Consider the following 22,655-nt stretch of genomic DNA (forward strand, 5'->3'; position numbering starts at 1 on the left):
CTTGTTTCACGCTGGAGAAAGGCCACATAACAGGATGGAGATTACGTGAAAAAACATGGTGTGTAGATAAAACACCATTCTTCCGTGTGTGTAATTCTCATTATGTTCAGTAAATAACTGTTGAAGAAAAAATGCGGTACATTACTTTCTGGGCGACACTTGTACAATATATATTATTTTACAAACCGAATTGCCGGCCGAAGTGGCCGAGCGGTTCTAGGCGCTTCCGTCTGGAACCGCGCGACCGCTGCGGTCGCAGGTTCGAATCCTGCCTTGGGCATGGATGTGTGTGATGTCCTTAGGTTAGTTAGGTTTAAGTAGTTCTAAGTTCTAGGGGACTGATGACCTCAGCTGTTAAGTCCCATAGTGCTCAGAGCCATTTGAACCATTTGAACAAACCGAATTTGGGCTTCCACGCCATCGTCAGGCCCAAAGGTAAATATATGTGGCTTTGAAATTTTTGAGAGATCAAAGATATTCAAATAGTTGATCACAGAGTATCTATGTTGGTTTCCGACTAGAGAAATTACTTCAGTAAAAACGCGATGGAAGGCTATTTAAATTAGATAAAATATGTGATACATTAAATAATGAACTACGTGACATACAAGTGAAACGTCTGTCAGAAATGGCGAGTAAAGGAACTGTCTGATCATTCAATACTAAGCTTGAGCAAGTGGACACATATTCGTTAATTTCCATCACACCAAGGTACTTCATAATCCTCATTTTTACATAAGACTTCATGGTCCAACTTGTAACTGTGGCATTTTTTAAGCAGGTGGTCCGGAAAAGTACAGTCTCATTTCTAATACTCCATATTATATGGTGTTCCTTCAAGCAGGTAGACATTGCCCCACAATTACGAGTGATTTTGAATATTTCATTCTTGTATAAAGTTGAAGAGCAGTCTTTACTATCGGGTAAAACGTAGCCAGTAGTATGGCGCACATAAAATGTTTTAAACTGAAAGGATTTCATATTTGTGCACACATCTAGAGAGAAATGTTGTAGATATCAAACCGTACACCAGTTACTAAGATCTTTAAAAAATGGGTCGAGAACAAGGCAAAGAGGAGAGGAGACCAGTTGATTTGTTTGTTCCTGCACATCTTTATGATGAAGAAAAGATAACGCAGATATGATGAGTTAACCTGTGTCTATGGGTGTTTTCGAGCAGCATATTCGTAATGCAACTTTCTTCCAGGTTTGCTAGTCCAGCGTAGCATGTTGGAGAGATTGTGGGGAGTTTGAAAACGGAAGACATATTGGCAGAATTAAAACTGTTTGCTGTTTGTAAAGAGCACACATTCCATTTGAGAATCGAAGATTCATTATGGAAACGATAAGTTAAACTGTGACTAAACCATTTCTTCGTAGTATTGTTTCTTCCACCTGTAGCAAAGTATACATAAGATCTTCTGCCGATAACAGCAATTGCTTGCATAAGTGAGGATTCTGTGATCGAGACCGGTCCGACACATAAACTGACAGAACGAATCGCAACACCAAGAAGAAATTGTGCGACAAAAACGAAAGTTAGTAGGCGTGTTTCTACAACTGAAAGATGACGTCGATTAAAATTTCGCGGAAAATGCAAATCAGATTAGTTTTAAATACGCGCTGTAATAGTCGTGAGCGTCAGTGGTGAGCTGATGTTAGTCAAGAAATCCGTTAAGCTGACGAAACAGCAACACCACAATGAGTTTGAAGGAGATCGTGCAAGTGGATGTTCCTTTTCTGCTACTGCAGAAGTACTTGGTAGGGATTTAGCCACTGTAGATAATTGCTGGCAGCGGTAGACGTAAGAAGACTGGGCTCAGGACGGCCAGGTATGGCTCCGGCGCATTTTGAGCAGCAGTTGGCTCACAGTGACACAACAAACCGTTACAAATCGGTCACTTCAAGGACAGTTCCGAGCCAGACGCCCTGTAGCGTGCATTCCACTGACCCCAAACACCCGCCATTTGTAACTTCAGTGTTGTCAAGCAACAGCTCATTGAAGTGCAGGATGGAGGCATCATGTGTTTTCTGATGAAAGCTGGTTGTGCCCCGCTGCCAGGGATGGTCGTGTATTGGTTGAAAGGATGCCAGTCGAGGGCATGCAACTAACCTGGCTGCGTGCTAGACACACTGTCCACTCCTCGAGCTATGGTCTATGTTGTGGTTATGTGTGACAGCATTAGCACTCTCGTGGTTATCACACGCAGTCTGACTTCAAATTGATACCTCAGTCTGATGATTCGATCTGTTGCCTGCCATTCATGAACAACAAATGGTTCAAATGGCTCTGAGCACTATGGGACTTAACAGCTGTGGTCATCAGTCCCCTAGAACTTAGAACTACTGAAGCCTAACTAACCTAAGGACATCACACACATCCATGCCCGAGGCAGGATTCGAACCTGCGACCGTAGCAGTCGCGCGGTTCCGGACTGCGCGCCTAGAACCGCGAGACCACAGCGGCCGGCCATGAACGACATTCCAGGGTGTGTTTTCCAACAGGATAACGCTCGTCAACACACTAACGTGCTTTATAGAGTGTCGACATGTTGCCTTGGCCTGCTCGATGACCGGATCTGCCTCCAATAGTGCAAATATGACACTTCATCGGACGACAACTGCAGCATCATCTACAAACGGCATTAACCGTCCCTCTATTGTACGACCAAATGCAACAGGCATGGAATTCCATTCCATGAATTGACATCCGGTACCTGGGCAACACAATACATGCACGTTTGCATGCTTGCATTGAACTTTCTGGCGGTTTAAACGATTATTAGTGTACCAGAATTTCACATTTGCACTTGTTTGTCTTGTGGTTACATTAACCTGTGCTCTAGCAGTGTTAATCACTGAAATGTGTTAACTACATAAATATACTCCCAAACTTTCAATATCCTACATTAATTATACAGGCCAATGATGGAAAACGTTTTTGCAGAAAATACGTTATTCTTATTTTTTTTTAGAGTGGGAAATCCAAATATGATACTTAAAAAACTGTATCACCCACCATTTCTAAACATTTTACAGTGAAATTTATTATATTAAGCGTTTTTTTAAAGAATTTAACACCTTTTATCCAGTTGAAATCATTTAAAAAGGAGGTGTAATGAATGTAGATGACGTTGGTAGCACTGCTGAAAAACATTTGCTGACAAAAAGAGGTAGATTCTATTTTTGTGTTAACATATTGTGTTTTGTTTACTGTCAACCTAACCTCATTTTCCAGTTCCCTGTACATGTGCTCAGTACAATGTCTAATCGTGGTTGTAAAAACTCTGCTGACAGCTTTTGTTATATTTGTGGTCAATTTGTGATTAAAAACACCAAAGAAACATTGTAGACTTTGTGAAAAAGGTTTAGCCATCATACTTTGGATTTAAACTTGGTGATACAGATAAATCCTGGGCGCCGCATAAGGTTCGTTAGGTTTCTGGTGAATATCTGAGAAAATGGTCTAAAAAGGAGAAAAATTCCTTTTGATTTGCTGTTCCTATCATATGGAGGGAGCCAAGAAATCATTCCGATGATTTCTACGTTTTCAGTGTTGATATTACTGGTCATAATTCGAAAAAAAGAAGGTAATAAGCTACCCCACCCTTCCGTCCGCCATCCGACCACCAGGGCATGGTGTAGATTTGCCGGTTCCTGAACAACCAGATGATTTAAATTCTATTCCAATACAAGTATTTTCCGATGTACAATGTGATTTAGATGAACCAGATGATGACGAATTCCATTGTAATACAGAAAGTCTAGAGCCCAGATTGTTTATTCAAACCGAGCTTAACGATTTGGTTAGGGATCTGGGCTTAACGAAAGAAAAAGTTGAATTGCTTGGCTCTAGATTAAAAGAAAAGAACTTATTGGCAGTTGGAACCAGCATATATATGTACAGAAAGAGCGAACAGCAATTTTTCAAGTTTTTTCAACAAGAAGGTGATTTAGTGTGCTGCTCAGACATTCCCAGTCTGATGAATGAGTTTGGTACTGAATACAAAAAGGAAGACTGGAGGCTGTTTATTGATTCATCCAAAACTAGTTTAAAGTCTGTTTTATTACAAAATGGATACATGTATGCATCTATAGCTGATGGACATTCTGTACATATGAAAGAAAGCTATGGAAACCTAGAAATAGTGCAAAATAAAATAGGCTTTTCTGCTCATGGTTGGATGGTGTGTGGCGATCTAAAAGTGATATGCATGCTCCTTGGTCAGCAAGGTGGCTTTACCAAATTTCCATGTTTCTTGTGTGAACGGGCAGTAGGGCTACGAATCTACACTGGTGCAGAAGGAACTGGCCTGTGAGGGCGTCTTTAAAATCTGGTGACAAGAAAATTCTACGCAAAAACCTTTGTGGAGACATGGCTTAGCCAGAGCCTGCAGGATATTTCCAGAATGAGATTTTCACTCTGCAGTGGAGTGTGCTCTGATATGAAACTTCCTGGAAGATTAAAACTGTGTGCCGGACCGAGACTCGAACTCGGGACCTTTGCCTTTCGCGGGCAAGTCCTCTACCAACTGAGCTACCCAAGCACGACCCACGACCCGTCCTCACAGCTTCAGTTAAGTGGTTTGTTAGAGTTAGACTACATCATTTTTCGGCCACTACCTGGTCTCTCTGATCAGGGTTATGGTGAGGCGATCACATACAAGTACATACAAAATTTTTGTTGTCAGGATGATTGTTTGATACTACTACCATTGGGAGTCTAAACTTCGGTGAAGGCTTACAGTAAGTTCCGACAGGCAAAGATCAGAAACTGTCTCCGTTTCTACTGAATCATGGTCAGTAGTAGCATCTGGATTTTCTGGTGAACTGAATTGTATTCTAGATGATGCTATCGATCAACCAAAAGGTTTCGAATGAAGCTCGTGCTGAGGTCTTGAATAGGGCAGTCTTCCAGAGCCCCCTGATTTATTCACTGTGAAATATTAACTTCTGAAGTTTTAAATATGTTGAAAATATTGTTGCGTCATTTGATGTGCCTCTTTTTTTCTGAGATCACAATTTTATCCAGATTTGCTTTAATACTTGACTGTAAAATATTATACATTCTCAAATAGCTGTAAGAAGCCGTCTTTCAGCTTGTGTGACATTTGGTTCCTGTCTTGCACACAGGCCATGCGAGCAACAGCCGTGCAAATTCCAAGCTTTGGGATTTACCCATTTCAAGCAGAGCTGTTCGTCTTTGTACCTGGACTCGCCCTTAGCGCCCATGAGTCCTGAGCCCACTAGCGTTCAGCCATACAACAATTTCATCTCACCTCGTACCAATACTGGGCTGCCGAATCGCTCGTGTACATACGCATAACGTCACAATCAGATGCATTACTAAAAAGTATCAAATTCATTTCTTGTAAGTCAGATGCGTTATTACTAATAGTTAGGATAATAATACATGCTAAATACCAGACCTTCTAGCCGTTAAACTGAATGTGTCCGGGTCAGATTCTTTCTTATAAGTACGGTTTTCTGATCCATGCGCAGGTTTATCAAACATTCAACTTGAGAGGAGTAGTATGGCATTTCACATATGTAGACACGGGTCAAATGACAGTTAATAAAGTAATCATTCCAATCAGTATTTTGTAGCTTTCTCGAAGTCCTTCTCCGTAATTGGAAACCGACTCTGCAATAATCTTCCACAATATATTAGAGAATCGAATAACATCTCCAGCTTCAGAAGACAGTTAATTGCATATCTGCTAAAGCAACAATAATGATTACCATTGTACCTGTACGCAATCGTTATCGTTGTACATCCTTCTCTCCAGCCATATCTTCCTCGTTTTCCAGTATTCTTAGCTGGTGCAGTCTCATTAAATTTCCTTTCCCCAGATCTTGCTGTATCAGGAAACATCAATTTTCTACATATATAAATTCTTTTTACACGGTGACAATTATTGAACTGAATGAAATAACTTCTAAACGGTGTGCATTAGGATGTTCACACTGTACCATTGGTCGCGGGGCGTGATGGCATATGGTTTGGTTTAGCGACGAAGCCCACTTTGGGGGACTGAGAATCCGCATCCGCGATCGACAAGTCTCTTCACCCTCAACTAGTCACTGCGTGGTATGCAGTGTCCAGTCACGGAATAATCGGTCCAGTGTGCCGAACGGTACATGAAGGTTCTGGAAGATGATTTCATCCCCATTATTCAAAGTCACCCTGATTTCAACAGGGTGTGTTTTGTGCAAGACGGAGCTTGACACCGTCGAAGCAGGAGAGTGTTTGGTATCCTGGAGGAGCACTTTGGGGACCGTATTCTGACTCGGGGGTACCTAGAGGCCACTGGCATGGCCCTTGATTGGCCACCACATACTCTGGATCTCAACACATGCGACTCCTCTTGTGGGGCTACATTAAACACAAGGTGCACAGAAATGACCACAAAGCCGTTGCTGAGCTGAAAGCAGCCGTTCAGGAGGTCATCGACAGCACCGATGTTCTGACACCTCAGCGGGTCATTCAGAATTTCGCTATTCGTCTGCGCCACATCATTGCCAATGACGGCAGGCATAACGAACATGTGATAACCTAAATCCGAATATCTGTAGTGACGTTTTCATGTTGAATAAAGTGTGTCCACACCGTATTTTGTAACTAATTTACAATTCTTTCGTATAGTACAATAATTGTCACCCTCTATATGTGCCACTATCATAATTGTTATCAGTGTCATTATTATTGTGAATATTATTATTAGCCATATTATCGATATTAGTGGCCTCTTGAACTCTGCTCAGGACACTTCAAACGAGTTGTCTGATTGCTTATGAAGAAATGGCAGACCATTCTTCTCCACGAACAGAAACCTGAGAAGGTGGACTCTGTAAGTCACTCCAGAGGAGTTCCGTTGCCTTCATGTCGGGACTCTGGGCAGGCGAGTCCATTTCAGGAATGCTATTGATCACAATCTCCCCCCATGAACCATGGACCTTGCCATTGGTGAGGAGGCTTGCGTGCCTCAGCGATACAGATGGCCGTACCGTAGGTGGAACCACAACGGAGGGGTTGAGAGGCCAGACAAACGTGTGGTTCCTGAAGAGGGGCAGCAGCATTTTCAGTAGTTGCAGGGGCAACAGTCTGGATGATTGACTGATCTGGCCTTGCAACACTAACCAAAACGGCCTTGTTGTGCTGGTACTGCGAACAGCTGAAAGCAAGGGGAAACTACAGCCGTAATTTTTCCCGAGGGCATGCAGCTTCACTGTGTGGTTAAATGATGATGACGCCCTCTTGGATAAAATATTCCGGAGGTAAAATAGTCCCCCATTCGGATCTCCGGGCGGGGACTACTCAAGAGGACGTCATTATCAGGAGAAAGAAAACTGGCGTTCTACGGATCGGAGTGTGCTATGTCAGATCCCTTAACCGGGCAGGTAGGTTAGAAAACTTAAAAACGGAAATGGATAGGTTGAAGTTAGGTATAGTGGGAATTAGTGAAGTTCGGTGGCAGGAGGATCAAGACTTTTGGTCAGGTGAATACAGGGTTATAAATACAAAATCAAATAGGGGTAATGTAGGAGTAGGTTTAATAATGAATGAAAAAACAGGAGTGCGGGTAAGCTACTACGAACAGCATAGCGAACGCATTATTGTGGCCAAGATAGAAACGAAGCTCACGCCTACTACAGAAGTACAAGTTTATATGCCAACTGGCTCTGCAGATGATGAAGAAATTGATGAATTGTATGATGAGATAAAAGAAATTACTCAGGTAGTGAAAGGAGACCAAAATTTAATAGTCATGCGTGACTGGAATTCGAGAGTAGGAAAAGGGAGAGAAGGAAACATAGTGGGTGAATATGGATTGGGGGAGAGAAATGAAAGAGGAAGCCGTCTGGTGGAATTTTGCACAGAGCATAACTTAATCATAGCTAACACTTGGTTCAAGAATCATAAAAGAAGGTTGTATACATGGCAGAATCCTGGAGATACTAGAAGGCATCAGATAGATTATATAATGGTAAGACAGAGATTTAGGAACCAGGTTTTAATTTGTAAGGCATTGCCAGGGGCAGATGTGGACTCTGACCTAAATCTATTGGTAATAAACTGTAGATTAAAACTGAAGAAACTGCAAAAAGGTGGGAATTTAAGGAGATGGGACCTGGATAAACTGACTAAACCAGAGGTTGTACAGAGTTTCAGGGAGAGCATAAGGGAACAATTGACAGGAATGGGGGAAAGAAATACAGTAGAAGAAGAATGGGTAGCTCTGAGGGATGAAGTAGTGCAGGCGGCAGAGAATCAAGTAGGTAAGAAGACGAGGGCTAGTAGAAATCCTTGGTTAACAGAAGAAATATTGAACTTAATTGATGAAAGGAGAAAATATAAAAACGCATTAAATGAAGCAGGCAAAAAGGAATACGAACGTCTCAAAAATGAGATCGACAGGAAGTGCAAATTGGCTAAGCAAAGATGGCTGGAGGACAAATGTAAGGATGTAGAGGCTTATCTCACTAGGGTAAGATAGATACTGCCTACAGGAAAATTAAAGAGACCTTTGGAGAAAAGAGAACCACTTGTATGAATATCAAGAGCTCATATGAAAACCCAGTTCTAAGCAAAGAAGGGAAAGCGGAAAGGTGGAAGGAGTATATAGAGGATCTATACAAGGGCGATCCACTTGAGGACAATATTATGGAAAAGGAAGAGAATGTAGATGAAGATGAAATGGGAGATACCATACTGCGTGAAGAGTTTGACAGAGCACTGAGAGACCTGAGACGAAACAAGGCCCCTGGAGTAGGCAACATTCCATTTGAACTACTGACGGCCTTGGGAGAGCCAGTCCTGACAAAACTCTACCATCTGGTGAGCAAGATGTATGAGACAGGCGAAATACCCTCAGACTTCAAGAAGAATATAATAATTCCAACCCCAAAGACAGCAGGTGTTGAGAGATGTGAAAATTACCGAACTATCAGTTCAATAAGTCACAACTGCAAAATACTAACACGAATCCTTTACAGACGAATGGAAAAACTGGTAGAAACCGACCTCGGCGAAGATCAGTTTGGATTCCGCAGAAATGTTGGAACACGTGAGACAATACTGACCCTACGACTTATCTTAGAAAATAGATTAAGGAAAGTCAAACCTACATTTCTAGCATTCGTAGACTTAGAGAAAGCCTTTGACAATGCTGACTGGAATACTCTCTTTCAAATTCTAAAGGTGTCAGGGGTAAAATACAGGGAGCGAAAGGCTATTTACAATTTGTACAGAAACCAGATGGCAGTTATAAGAGTCGATGGGCATGAAAGGGAAGCAGCGGTTGGGAAGGGAGTGACACATGGTTGGGACCTCTCCCCGATGTTATTCAATCTGTATATTGAGCAAGCAGTAAAGGAAACAAAAGGAAATAAAAACTTTGAGGTTCGCCGATGACATTGTAATTCTGTCAGAGACAGCAAAGGACTTGGAAGAGCAGTTGAACGGAATGGACAGTGTCTTGAAACGAGGATATAAGATGAACATCAACAAAAGCAAAACGAGGATCATGGAATGTAGTCGAATTAAGTCAGGTGATGCTGAGGGAATTAGATTAGGAAATGAGACACTTAAAGTAGTAATGGAGTTTTGCTATTTGGGGAGCAAAATAACTAATGATGGTCGAAGTAGAGAGGATATGAAATGTAGACTGGCAAGGCAAGGAAAGCGTTTCTGAAGAAGAGAAATTTGTTAACATCGAGTATAGATTTAAGTGTCAGGAAGTTGTTTCTGAAAGTATTTGTATGGAGTGTAGCCATGTATGGAAGTGAAACATGGACGATAAATAGTTTGGACAAGAAGACAATAAAAGCTTTCGAAACGTGGTGCTATAGAAGAATGCTGAAGATTAGATGGGTAGGTCATATAACTAATGAGGAGGTATTGAATAGAATTGGGGAGAAGAGGAGTTCGTGGCACAACTTGACAAGAAGAAGGGACCGGTTGGTAGGACATGTTCTGAGGCATCAAGGAATCACAAATTTAGCATTGGAGGGCAGCGTGGAGGGTAAAAATCGTAGAGGGAGACCAAGAGATGAATACACTAAGCAGATTCTGAAGGATGTAGGTTGCAGTAAGTACTGGGAGATGAAGAAGCTTGCACAGGATAGAGTAGCTTGGAGAGCTGTATCAAACCAGTCTCAGGACTGAAGACAACAACAACAACAACAACATTGATCACAAACCATTGCCTCGCTGATTCTGCTCTATGAGATGGTGTACAGTCACTTGATACAATGTCATCATCTTTGAAATTTTCCTCCACTGTATGCAGAACTCAATGCTTTAAAATCTGTTCATATCCTTCTCCATTTTGCGTTTTCATAAGTGCAATAATGGGACCGCACACTAAATCACAGAAACACCTCCATACCGTAACACCGCCAGCTCCGAACTTCACTATCGGCGCTAAACATCTACATCTACATACATATTCCGCAACCCACCATACGGTGCGTGGCGGAGGGTACCTCGTACCGCAACTAGCATCGTCTCTCCCTGTTCCACCCCCAAACAGATCGAGGGAAAAATGACTGCCTATATGCCTCTGTACGAGCCCTAATCTCATCTTATCTTTATGGTCCTTCCGCGAAATACAAGTTGGCGGCAGTAAAATGGTACTGCAGTCAGCCTCAAATGCTGGTTCTCTAAATTTCCTCAGTAGAGATTCACGAAAAGAACACTTCCTTTCCTCCAGAGATTCCCACCCCAGTTCCTGAAGCATTTCCGTAACACTCGCGTGATGATCAAACCTACCAGTAACAAATCTAGCTGCCCGCCTCTGAATTGCTTCTATGTCCTCCCTCAATCCGACCTGATAGGGATCCCAAACGCTCGAGCAGTACTCAAGAATAGGTCGTATTAGTGTATTATAAGCGGTCTCCTTTACAGATGAACCACATCTTCCCAAAATTCTGCCAATGAACCGAAGACGACTATCCGCCTTCCCTGCAACTGCCAATACATGCTTGTCCCACTTCATGTCGCTCTGCATATGTTCGAGAATCCTGCAACAAACCGATGTTAAGGATATTGGTCTGTAAGTTTGAGGATCCGTCCTTCTAACCTTCTTATAGACAGGCGACACCTGCGCTTTTTCCAGTCGCTCGGGACTTTACGTTGGGCAAGAGATTGGCGATAAATGCAAGCTAAGTAAGGAGCCAATGCAGTAGAGTACTCTCTGTAAAACCGAATTGGAATGATGACAGGTAAAGTTTTCCAGGCTTTCGACAAACCCAAAACCCTTTATTCCCATTGCCACAGAGCACTGTGTGACTCATACCTCCAAATCACTCGTTTACAGTCTCCAATGTGCAATGCTGTCGCTCCCACACCAATTCAAGCATCGCTTCGCACTGACTACAGATATTTGTCGCTTATGAGGAGCTCATCGACCATTGTACTCCATTCACTCTATAGCCCAGACCCACAGTCACTGTGCAAGCTCGCTACTGAGAGCGCTCTAGAGCTCAAGAGTAACTGTGTCCACAGATTTTATGCGAGTTTTTTACAACTGCCCTGCACAATGCTACTCATTCGCTCTCTGTCAGTATATGAGGCCTGCCTGGCCATACTTCAGAACAAAAACAGCCCCGAATACGAAATTATTTAGTGTCAATGACGCGTTTCACCCTTTTGCGGCATCATCGGATTGTGTAAATGTAGCTGGATACCTGACCCATCAGTCATAAAACCACATATAATGTGAAATAGGCACCAAGGTAATCGGATATTGGTCTCTATTTTGTGTCATATATCCAGCTACTTTTACACAATCTCATGACGCCGTAAAAGGGTGAAACGCGTCATTGACATTAAATAATTTCTCATCCGAGTCTGTTTTTGTTCTTAAACACTTTTAAACCGGTGAAGCCTGCCATGATGGAATGGGAAAGTTTTTGCTCCGTCTTGATTTAGCTTTCCTTGTTATTTCAGGTTTCCACTTCACAAGGACATCGCCAACAATGGCCTTTGGCAGCTGTAGAAGGGTTGATAAGTCCCTGATGGAAATGTTCGTTGTTGAGGTTATAGCCAATGTCTAGACCACGTTCTAAGTCACTAACCTCTCCTGACCGACCAATTATGCTGTTACTACTTCGCTATTGCCAGCAGAGCATTCGCCGTCTCCTTTTAAACTCCACGGTACGCCTCTCTTTACATATAATAGTCAGTTCCACATCACATATGGTTATCTGGATACTTTTGAACAGATTGTAATGCTGCTACAAAAGCTTGGCATTAACCAAACAACCAAGAGATAATGTAGCTGGCTAGGCACGTGGTACTCACGTGGAGGCCACGTGCTGGTCAGCTGGCACTATGGCGGCAGGGGTGGCCGGAGGCGGCCGCTCCTTGAGTTCCAGCTCCAGTTCCAGGCCGCGCTTCTCCCCAGCCATGTCCTCGTCTGGGCAGCAGTCCTCCAGTAGCGTGTAGTACTGGAACACAACAATGGCACAAGTGCATATTTAACTACTGTACCAAGCCTTTCTTAGGAAGAATATTGAGGCTGTGTGAACAGGATGAGACATTGCGATGGTTTCAGCAGTAGCGTGTTAGATATGTTATGAATCTTTTTTCATTTACTTTCAAGTACAGTTAAATTTCGACATGCGTTATAAACGTCTTTCATTACGATATGTACAGTGTGACCTAAAAGTCCATTAACATTTGAAATTCGATATTTAATGGAATAAAGTAGCTACAGAAGTGAAAACTGTCACACGTGCTTGAAATGAGCTAGGCTTTTATTGAAATAAAAAAAGTGCGCAAAATGACCAAAAGATGGGACTTCATACAAAAGGAATAATTAGCATAATAACTGATTTTTTGCATAGTACATGTTCTTCATAACAAATGCTCAACATATTGGCCATCGTTCATCAAAAATACCTACAATGTGAACAGCACTGTACATCATATAAATGGGATGGCGACAAACTGTCGCCGGATTTTGTCTTTAGGCACCCTTAATGGGGTCTGACGATTGCGACAGACTTGCGGCTTCAGGTGACCCCACAACCATCATCGTTTCTATGAAACACAACTAGCTCTTTATGCACATGAAGTGTTGAGTGCTATTAACAAGGGATTTCAGATGGATTCCGTATTTCTGGATTTCCGGAAAGCTTTTGACACTGTACCACACAAGCGGCTTATAGTGAAATTGCGTGCTTATGGAATATGTTATGTGATTGGATTTGTGATTTTCTGTCAGAGAGGTCACAGTTCTTAGTAGCTGACGGAAAGTCATCGAGTAAAACAGAAGTGATTTCTGGCGTTTCCCAAGGTAGTGTTATAGGCCCTTTGCTGTTCGTTACCTATATAAACGATATGGGAGACAATCTGAGCATCCGTCTTCGGTTGTTTGCAGATGACGCTGTCGTTTATAGACTAATAAAGTCATCAGAAGATCAAAACAAACTGCAAAACGATTTAGAAAAGATATCTGAATGTTGCGAAAAGTAGCAGCTGACCTTAAATAACGAAAAGTGTGAGGTCATCCACATGAGTGCTGGAAGGAACTCGTTAAACTTCGGTTACACGATAAATCAGTCTAATCTAAAAGCCGTAAATTCAACTAAATAGCTAGGTATTACAATTTCGAAGAACTTAAATTGGATGGGACACATAGAAAATGTTGTGGGGAAGGCTAACCAAAGGCTGAGTTTTATTGGCAGGACACTTAGACAATGTGACAGACCTACTAAGGAGACTGCCTACACTACACTTGTCAGTCCTCTTTTAGAATATTGCTGCGCGTTGTGGGATCCTTACCAGATAGGGCTGACGGAGTACATCGAAAAAGTTCAAAGAACGGCAGCACGTTTTGCATTATCGCGAAATATGGGAGAGAGTGTCACAGAAATGATACAGGATTTGGGATGGACATCATTAAAAGAAAGGCGTTTTTCGTTGCGACAGAATCTTTACATGAAATTCCATATTTTGTTGACAACGACCTACATAGGGAGGGACGATCACCACGATAAAATAAGAGAAATTAGAGCTCGTATAGAATGATATAGGTGTTCATTGTTTCTGCTCGCTATACGAGATTGGAGTAATAGAGATTTGTGAAGGAGGTTCGATGAACCCTCTGACAGGCACTTAAATGTGATTTGCAGAGTATCCATGTAGATGCAGATGTAGATGAACAACCACACAATAAGGTCTGGGAACGCGGGATGCCAGATGCCAAGCATGACGGATGTGGCTGCTAGCACTCGATCCTCACCAAACGACGTGGGCAAGAAACCTTTCACACGCGAAGCAGTACGGGGTGGAGCGTCACATTGCATAAAAGTCTTACCCTCCAGCAGGTGTTTATCAGCCGGGCTATGTATGATGCGACTGTATAACATATCGCATCCGTCACACTGACCGTTTGAAAAGCAGCATCCCTCATTTCTTCAAAGAAAAATGGTCCGATCGCGACTTTGTGGTAAATACACTCCCCAGCGTGACTTTCTCGTCATGCAATAGATTTTCCACGACGGTTATAGGATTTTCGGCAGCCCAAATTCTGCAGTTGTTGGTTTAGTCATGCGGTAATGTTGAACATATATCTTACTAGAATAAATAAAACTAAATACCTTAGAGGTATTTACTTTCAAAGACCAGAAAAATGCAAAAAAGTTTGAGGGTTTGAGAATATATTTGACTTTCCCCGAAATCGCGCCGCTTTTTATCGAACCGACGCACTAAGTTCATTGATACTGATTAGCTCTGTCTGTAAAACAGATGACCTCCATCCTGAGTGATAAATTGAACTCAACACATTTACCATGATTGTTTCACTGTCTACCGAGCTATGGTGCGTATACCACTGATTACAGGGCTCGGAGATTTGGTACTGCAGCGTCGATCTGCCCAGTGCCATTCGTTGCCATGCAGAAAATGTATGCTGCGTACTTATAAATTCTGTCTACACAGTGTACATAATATACTGTCCGAAAACTACTTGAACGGAAACTACTTCAGCAGAAGGTTGAAATTAACAGTGCAGTTGGTGTGCGAAAATCAGCAGAGTCCCTTAACTCGGGAAGGATTAAGAGTTGTGTCCCACAGGGTTCAGTCCTGGGTCCCTTATTTTTCTTAATATATCTTAATGATTTTCCGCTCTGTACTCATGAAGATGAAAACCTAGTTCTATTCGCAGCTGATACAAGTATAGTACTCACAGCCAACTAAAAATAATTAGCTGAGGCAATTGTAAAAAACATCTTTTAGAATATTATTAATTGGTTTCCTGCAAATGGACTCTCATTAAGTTTCGAGAAAACACAGTTTATACAGTTCTGTACAGTAAACGGCACAACACCATTGATAAATATAGACTTTGAACCGAAGTCTGTAGCCAAGGCAGAAGATTCAAAATTTCTGGGTGTGTGCATTGATGAGAAATTGAGTTGGAAGAAACACATTAATGATCTGCTGAAACGTTTAGGTTCAGTTACATATGCTATTAGGGTTATTGCTAATTTTGGTGATAAACACATCAGTAAATTAGACTACAATGCCGATTTTCATTCACTTCTTTCACATGGCATCATATTTTGGGGTAATTCATCATTAAGAGAAAAGTATTCATTACATAAAAACATGTAATCATATATATATATATATATATATATATATATATATATATATATATATATATAACCAGCATTTAAAATCAAATTAAAAGAATTTCTGAGGGACAACTCCTTCTAGTCAATACATGAATTTTAGATATGAAGCAGCAATTGTAACAGAAAAAGGATTATATCACGTAAAGAAAACTTGTGCTAAAACGAGGCGTCCCACATCATTACGAAATGTCACATTCGCGATCTATGGAACAAGTATTAATGTAATGTAATGTACGACCAGAGGACAGGTCGAGATTTCTGTTTTCTCAAAAGCCAGGAACAGAAACCCAACTCAAGTATTCGTTCTCCACAGAGAAGCAAAGAATCGTCACTTTGTTTACAGAGAAACGAATTAACTCACTCCTAGCGGCGATATCGTCAGTTTGCAAATTTTAACAGTAAGACCCTTCACAGATACTATTGTCAGTGAATTCTCTAAGTCGCTGCCCGCACGATGTGCCCTTTTCGATACCTGTAGGAGAGCCCTGGTTACACTCCATACGCCTTTTTCCAGCAAGACATGCGGCGGCCTCGTGTGCGCTCTTTGCAACAAGTACCCGTGCACGTTACAAAAGCAGAGCCTCTTACTACACGGGTCATGAAGCTGGCAGCCAACTGCCTGCGGCTCATGCTCCGTGTATAACACTGTTGTAGGACGTTCTAAGACTACTCCAACTCTCTGCTTCTTGACGCGAAACGTAGCTCGCTGTGTCTCGTGAGAAGATCTGCAACAGGTCAACTGCCGTTCTGACCCCACTGCATTCCTTACCAACAGTATGCCTCAGTCTCTTGCAAGATGCTATCGCTCTCCACGTCCAGCTTACAGCGCCTGGCTGTTTTCGCCGATTTTGTAGCGGAAGGAGCGCGTCTAGCATCAGTTCATCACCCTCGCCATAGAGAGATCGCCCTCAGCGTTATAAAGCCACTGCCTGCTCTCTGTTCCCGTTAGAGCAATAACGCATCCCTCTCGGTCGCACATGGCATATCTTCTATTCTAAACTCCCATTTACCTATCGTCGCTTTCACAGGAACGCTGTCTGCCATCAGCTCAAATTAATCCCCAGGAATGCAAAATTGCGGAAGAAAAGTTAGAACGTGGTGCTATCCAGTATTAACTGAAGAAATGATCAATTATCTGGTCACCCATTGTCAACTACAATCTCATATCGAATAAAATATGCAAACCAAATGGTATAATATTACATGTATGGAGACAACATATTGCTGCCTTATGTGGTTTTCAGTCCGATGACTCTTTTGATGTAGCTTACTCGCCATGCTCGTCTGTATTGCGCAACCTCTTCACCTCTACACAGCTACTACAACTTACACCAATCTGAACCTGCTTACATGAATTCAAGCCATTGTCTCCCGCAACAATGTTTACCGGCCACACTCCGCCGCCCTCATTACCACATGAACAGTTTCTTTATGTCTCAAGATGTGCCGCATCAACAGACATATTCTTTCACTCGTTTTTGTGTCATAAAGCTCTTTCTTCGATTCGATTCAGTAAGTCTTTCTTAGTTATACAGTATCCCGAACTAATCTTCATAACTCTTATGTTGCACTGCATACCCAAAGTTCCCTTTCTCTTCTTCTCTTACTTTATTCTTTACTGCCCATTCTTGATTTCCATATAACGCTAAACTGCAGATAAATACTTTTCTGAAATGTGTTATTGTGGTCGTTTCATAGCTTTGGTTACCGACAATAACTTGACACCTAGACTATGAGTTTAATTTGTACACTACAGCACTGAAGATGATCACTATGTGATTGAAAATCGATTTTGCTGTCAATAAATCTTGAAAATTACCGCCAACGCTGACTTTCCTTCTAATGTTCAGAAACGACTTTCTATATATATATATTCGATATTAACAAGTTTTTCTTTTCCTCGTATCGTTTTCTCGCTGTTGCACGTCTACATTTTATAGAGTCTGCTCTGGGATCTGTGTTTGGTTAAATAAATATGAAGTTTAACGTTCAGTCTTCGTCAACCTTTTTAGGACTTGATCTGACAGTCACAATAATAAATACACTGAGCAACGTGTTTAATTGTATTTGGCGTCACATGGCGTACGTTTCTGAGGCCTTTTCTCCTGAGAGCTGGCTACTGGTTTGTGGCTCTTTTACGTTGCTACTAGTGTGTCGTATTACACACGTGTCATATTGTTGACGTCCTATTCGAAGGTTCTTTCCGATGCCACGAAAAAAGGTGGTGTAATAATTCGGCTTTTAAAAACTACTTGCGTACGTCAAGAAATGTTTTTAGATTGTCCACTATAGATTAGCGACTACCGCTCCTCGATACACACTGTCTGACCAAAAAAGTGATGACCCAGGAGGGGAGAAGTAGACGAAATGATAGTTCACGGGCTGAGATAGTATGTAGTGCTACTGCAGTGGTCACAAAATTAAAGAAAAGTTATAAAGAACTCGAAAGGATGACCCCCACCTGTCAGAATGACGTCACAGCTCCCACTGGCTTGGGTGCGCGCACTGATTCGGTTGGTACGATTTTCGTAAAGCCATTGTATCATCTAATGAGACAAGCTGGGCCACACCTGTACGTAGGGACACGTACTAAGTGTGTACGATCGTTGTCCTGTTGAAAAATGTCACCAAAATACTCTCACAAGAGAGAGTACACATAAGGTTGAAGGGTGTCCGTGACGTGTCGACGTGCCATCAGATTTCCCACGATACTAAAGTGGCCTGCAGTCACACCGTATGGCTCCCCACACCGCCTCGCCTCTGCACAATGTTGGAAGAGGTTTTCCCCTCCGTGGCGTGGTGATACTGCAACCAGTATGCAGAATAAGGAGAAGAAAACAGTCTTGGTTGCGATGTTGAAATTACCAGTTATTCATTCACCATGAGGAGTGTTTCACCTGATACGAGGCCTCTTCAGATTCGTCGGTAAATGTTGATAATCAAGTTATGGATATCAATGATAAAACATCCACAAAAATAAATTGCCCCTGTCATGCGCAAGAATAATAATCGTGGCAAATGTATGCTCCAGTTATACTCCCTGTACAGGGCTGATCTTTCGTTGTATTCACGGGATCACATTGAACGTTCCGGCAAGGTTATCGGATGTTATGTTTTTAATATATGACGGGAGCGTAATACTTGCCTCTACTTTCCTTCTTGCACATCACAAGGGTAATTTACACTCCTGGAAATGGAAAAAAGAACACATTGACACCGGTGTGCCAGACCCACCATACTTGCTCCGGACACTGCGAGAGGGCTGTACAAGCAATGATCACACGCACGGCACAGCGGACACACCAGGAACCGCGGTGTTGGCCGTCGAATGGCGCTAGCTGCGCAGCATTTGTGCACCGCCGCCGTCAGTGTCAGCCAGTTTGCCGTGGCCTACGGAGCTCCATCGCAGTCTTTAACACTGGTAGCATGCCGCGACAGCGTGGACGTGAACCGTATGTGCAGTTGACGGACTTTGAGCGAGGGCGTATAGTGGGCATGCGGGAGGCCGGGTGGACGTACCGCCGAATTGCTCAACACGTGGGGCGTCAGGTCTCCACAGTACATCGATGTTGTCGCCAGTGGTCGGCGGAAGGTGCACGTGCCCGTCGACCTGGGACCGGACCGCAGCGACGCACGGATGCACGCCAAGACCGTAGGATCCTACGCAGTGCCGTAGGGGACCGCACCGCCACTTCCCAGCAAATTAGGGACACTGTTGCTCCTGGGGTATCGGCGAGGACCATTCGCAACCGTCTCCATGAAGCTGGGCTACGGTCCCGCACACCGTTAGGCCGTCTTCCGCTCACGCCCCAACATCGTGCAGCCCGCCTCCAGTGGTGTCGCGACAGGCATGAATGGAGGGACGAATGGAGACGTGTCGTCTTCAGCGATGAGAGTCGCTTCTGCCTTGGTGCCAATGATGGTCGTATGCGTGTTTGGCGCCGTGCAGGTGAGCGCAACAATCAGGACTGCATACGACCGAGGCACACAGGGCCAACACCCGGCATCATGGTGTGGGGAGCGATCTCCTACACTGGCCGTACACCACTGGTGATCGTCGAGGGGACACTGAATAGTGCACGGTACATCCAAACCGTCATCGAACCCATCGTTCTACCATTCCTAGACCGGCAAGGGAACTAGCTGTTCCAACAGGACAATGCACGTCCGCATGTATCCCGTGCCACCTAACGTGCTCTAGAAGGTGTAAGTCAATTACCCTGGCCAGCAAGATCTCCGGATCTGTCCCCCATTGAGCATGTTTGGGACTGGATGAAGCGTCGTCTCACGCGGTCTGCACGTCCAGCACGAACGCTGGTCCAACTGAGGCGCCAGGTGGAAATGGCATGGCAAGCCGTTCCACAGGACTACATCCAGCATCTCTACGATCGTCTCCATGGGAGAATAGCAGCCTGCATTGCTGCGAAAGGTGGATATACACTGTACTAGTGCCGACATTGTGCATGCTCTGTTGCCTGTGTCTATGTGCCTGTGGTTCTGTCAGTGTGATCATGTGATGTATCTGACCCCAGGAATGTGTCAATAAAGTTTCCCCTTCCTGGGACAATGAACTGACGGTGTTCTTATTTCAATTTCCAGGAGTGTATTTTTGCGGGCGTTTTATCGTCGGTATCCATAACATGCTTATCAACGTAAATGTAAACGTAGGCTTCCGCGGCCGTTGTCACAGTCAATAAAATTCTTCTGGGTTTGAGGCCGCATTGACATCTGTAAAATTTCGACGTTTCGGCGACTGTCGCAAGGCGCCATCCTCAGGGTGTGTTGCTAAATGCTGTTGCTGTTGCTGCTGCTGCTAACAGCAGTTAGCAACACACCCTGAGGAAGGCGCCTTGCAACAGTCGCCGAAACGTCGGATTTTACAGATGACAATGCGGCCTCAAGCCCAGATTAATTTTATTGATTGCTTATCAATATTTATCGAGCAATTTGAAGATGCCACGAATTAGACAAAATGCGAGTCATTGGTGTATAAATAAACAGTAACTTCAACATCGGAATCAAGACTTTTTTCTTCTCCTCAATATTAGGAGAACTTCTTATCAGGTGCCCCCCCATGAACCATGGACCTTGCCGTTGGTGGGGAGGCTTGCGTGCCTCAGCGATACAGATAGCCGTACCGTAGGTGCAACCACAACGGAGGGGTATCTGTTGAGAGGCCAGACAAACGTGTGGTTCCTGAAGAGGGGCAGCAGCCTTTTCAGTAGTTGCAAGGGCAACAGTCTGGATGATTGAGTGATCTGGCCTTGTAACAATAACCAAAACGGCCTTGCTGTGCTGGTACTGCGAGCGGCTGAAAGCAAGGGGAAACTACAGCCGTAATTTTTCCCGAGGGCATGCAGCTTTACTGTATGATTACATGATGATGGCGTCCTCTTGGGTAAAATATTCCGGAGGTAAAATAGTCCCCCATTCGGATCTCCGGGCGGGGACTACTCAAGAGGATGTCGTTATCAGGAGAAAGAAAACTGGCGTTCTACAGATCGGAGCGTGGAATGTCAGATCCCTTAATCGGGCAGGTAGGTTAGAAAATTTAAAAAGGGAAATGGATAGGTTAAAGTTAGATATAGTGGGAATTAGTGAAGTTCGGTGGCAGGAGGAACAAGACTTCTGGTCAGGTGACTACAGGGTTATAAACACAAAATCAAATAGGGGTAATGCAGGAGTAGGTTTAATAATGAATAGGAAAATAGGAATGCGGGTTAGCTACTACAAACAGCATAGTGAACGCATTATTGTGGCCAAGATAGATACGAAGCCCACGCCTACTACAGTAGTACAAGTTTATATGCCAACTAGCTCTGCAGATGACGAAGAAATTGAAGAAATGTATGATGAAATAAAAGAAATTATTCAGATTGTGAAGGGAGACGAAAATTTAATAGTCATGGGTGACTGGAATTCGAGTGTAGGAAAAGGGAGAGAAGGAAACATAGTAGGTGAATATGGATTGGGGGACAGAAATGAAAGAGGAAGCCGCCTGGTCGAATTTTGCACAGAGCACAACATAATCATAACTAACACTTGGTTTAAGAATCATGAAAGAAGGTTGTATACATGGAAGAACCCTGGAGATACTAAAAGGTATCAGATAGATTATATAATGGTAAGACAGAGATTTAGGAATCAGGTTTTAAATTGTAAGACATTTCCAGGGGCAGATGTGGACTCTGACCACAATCTATTGGTTATGACCTGTAGATTAAAACTGAAGAAACTGCAAAAAGGTGGGAATTTAAGGAGATGGGACCTGGATAAATTAAAAGAACCAGAGGTTGTACAGAGATTCAGGGAGAGCATAAGGGAGCAATTGACAGGAATGGGGGAAATAAATGCAGTAGAAGAAGAATGGGTAGCTTTGAGGGATGAAGTAGTGAAGGCAGCAGAGGATCAAGTAGGTAAAAAGACGAGGGCTAGTAGAAATCCTTGGGTAACAGAAGAAATATTGAATTTAATTGATGAAAGGAGAAAATATAAAAATGCAGTAAGTGAAACAGGCAAAAAGGAATACAAACGTCTCAAAAATGAGATCGACAGGAAGTGCAAAATGGCTAAGCAGGGATGGCTAGAGGACATGTGTAAGGATGTAGAGGCCTATCTCACTAGGGGTAAGATAGATACCGCCTACAGGAAAATTAAAGAGACCTTTGGAGATAAGAGAATGACTTGTATGAATATCAAGAGCTCAGATGGAAACCCAGTTCTAAGCAAAGAAGGGAAAGCAGAAAGGTGGAAGGAGTATATAGAGGGTCTATACAAGGGCGATGTACTTGAGGACAATATTATGGAAATGGAAGAGGATGTAGATGAAGATGAAATGGGAAATACGATACTGCGCGAAGAGTTTGACAGAGCACTGAAAGACCTGAGTCGAAAGAAGGCCCCCGGAGTAGACAATATTCCATTGGAACTACTGACGGCCGTGGGAGAGCCAGTCCTGACAAAACTGTACCATCTGGTGAGCAAGATGTATGAAACAGGCGAAATAC

The 22,655-nt window shown here is 43.1% G+C and overlaps 1 protein-coding gene across 2 annotated transcripts in view; it reads right to left on the reverse strand.

The window, feature by feature from the left end:
* The window catches only part of LOC126473965 (proton-coupled amino acid transporter-like protein pathetic), a 442,265-nt gene that overhangs the window by 132,609 nt on the left and 287,001 nt on the right, over positions 1-22,655 (reverse strand). For both annotated transcript variants that reach the window (XM_050101338.1, XM_050101340.1), the window contains exon 2: positions 12,308-12,453. In XM_050101338.1, the coding sequence (XP_049957295.1) occupies positions 12,308-12,453 (146 nt within the window). The remainder of the gene's footprint in view (positions 1-12,307; positions 12,454-22,655) is intronic.

This window comes from Schistocerca serialis, chromosome 4 (assembly GCF_023864345.2).
Source record: "Schistocerca serialis cubense isolate TAMUIC-IGC-003099 chromosome 4, iqSchSeri2.2, whole genome shotgun sequence".
NCBI classification, from domain to species: Eukaryota; Metazoa; Arthropoda; class Insecta; order Orthoptera; family Acrididae; genus Schistocerca; species Schistocerca serialis.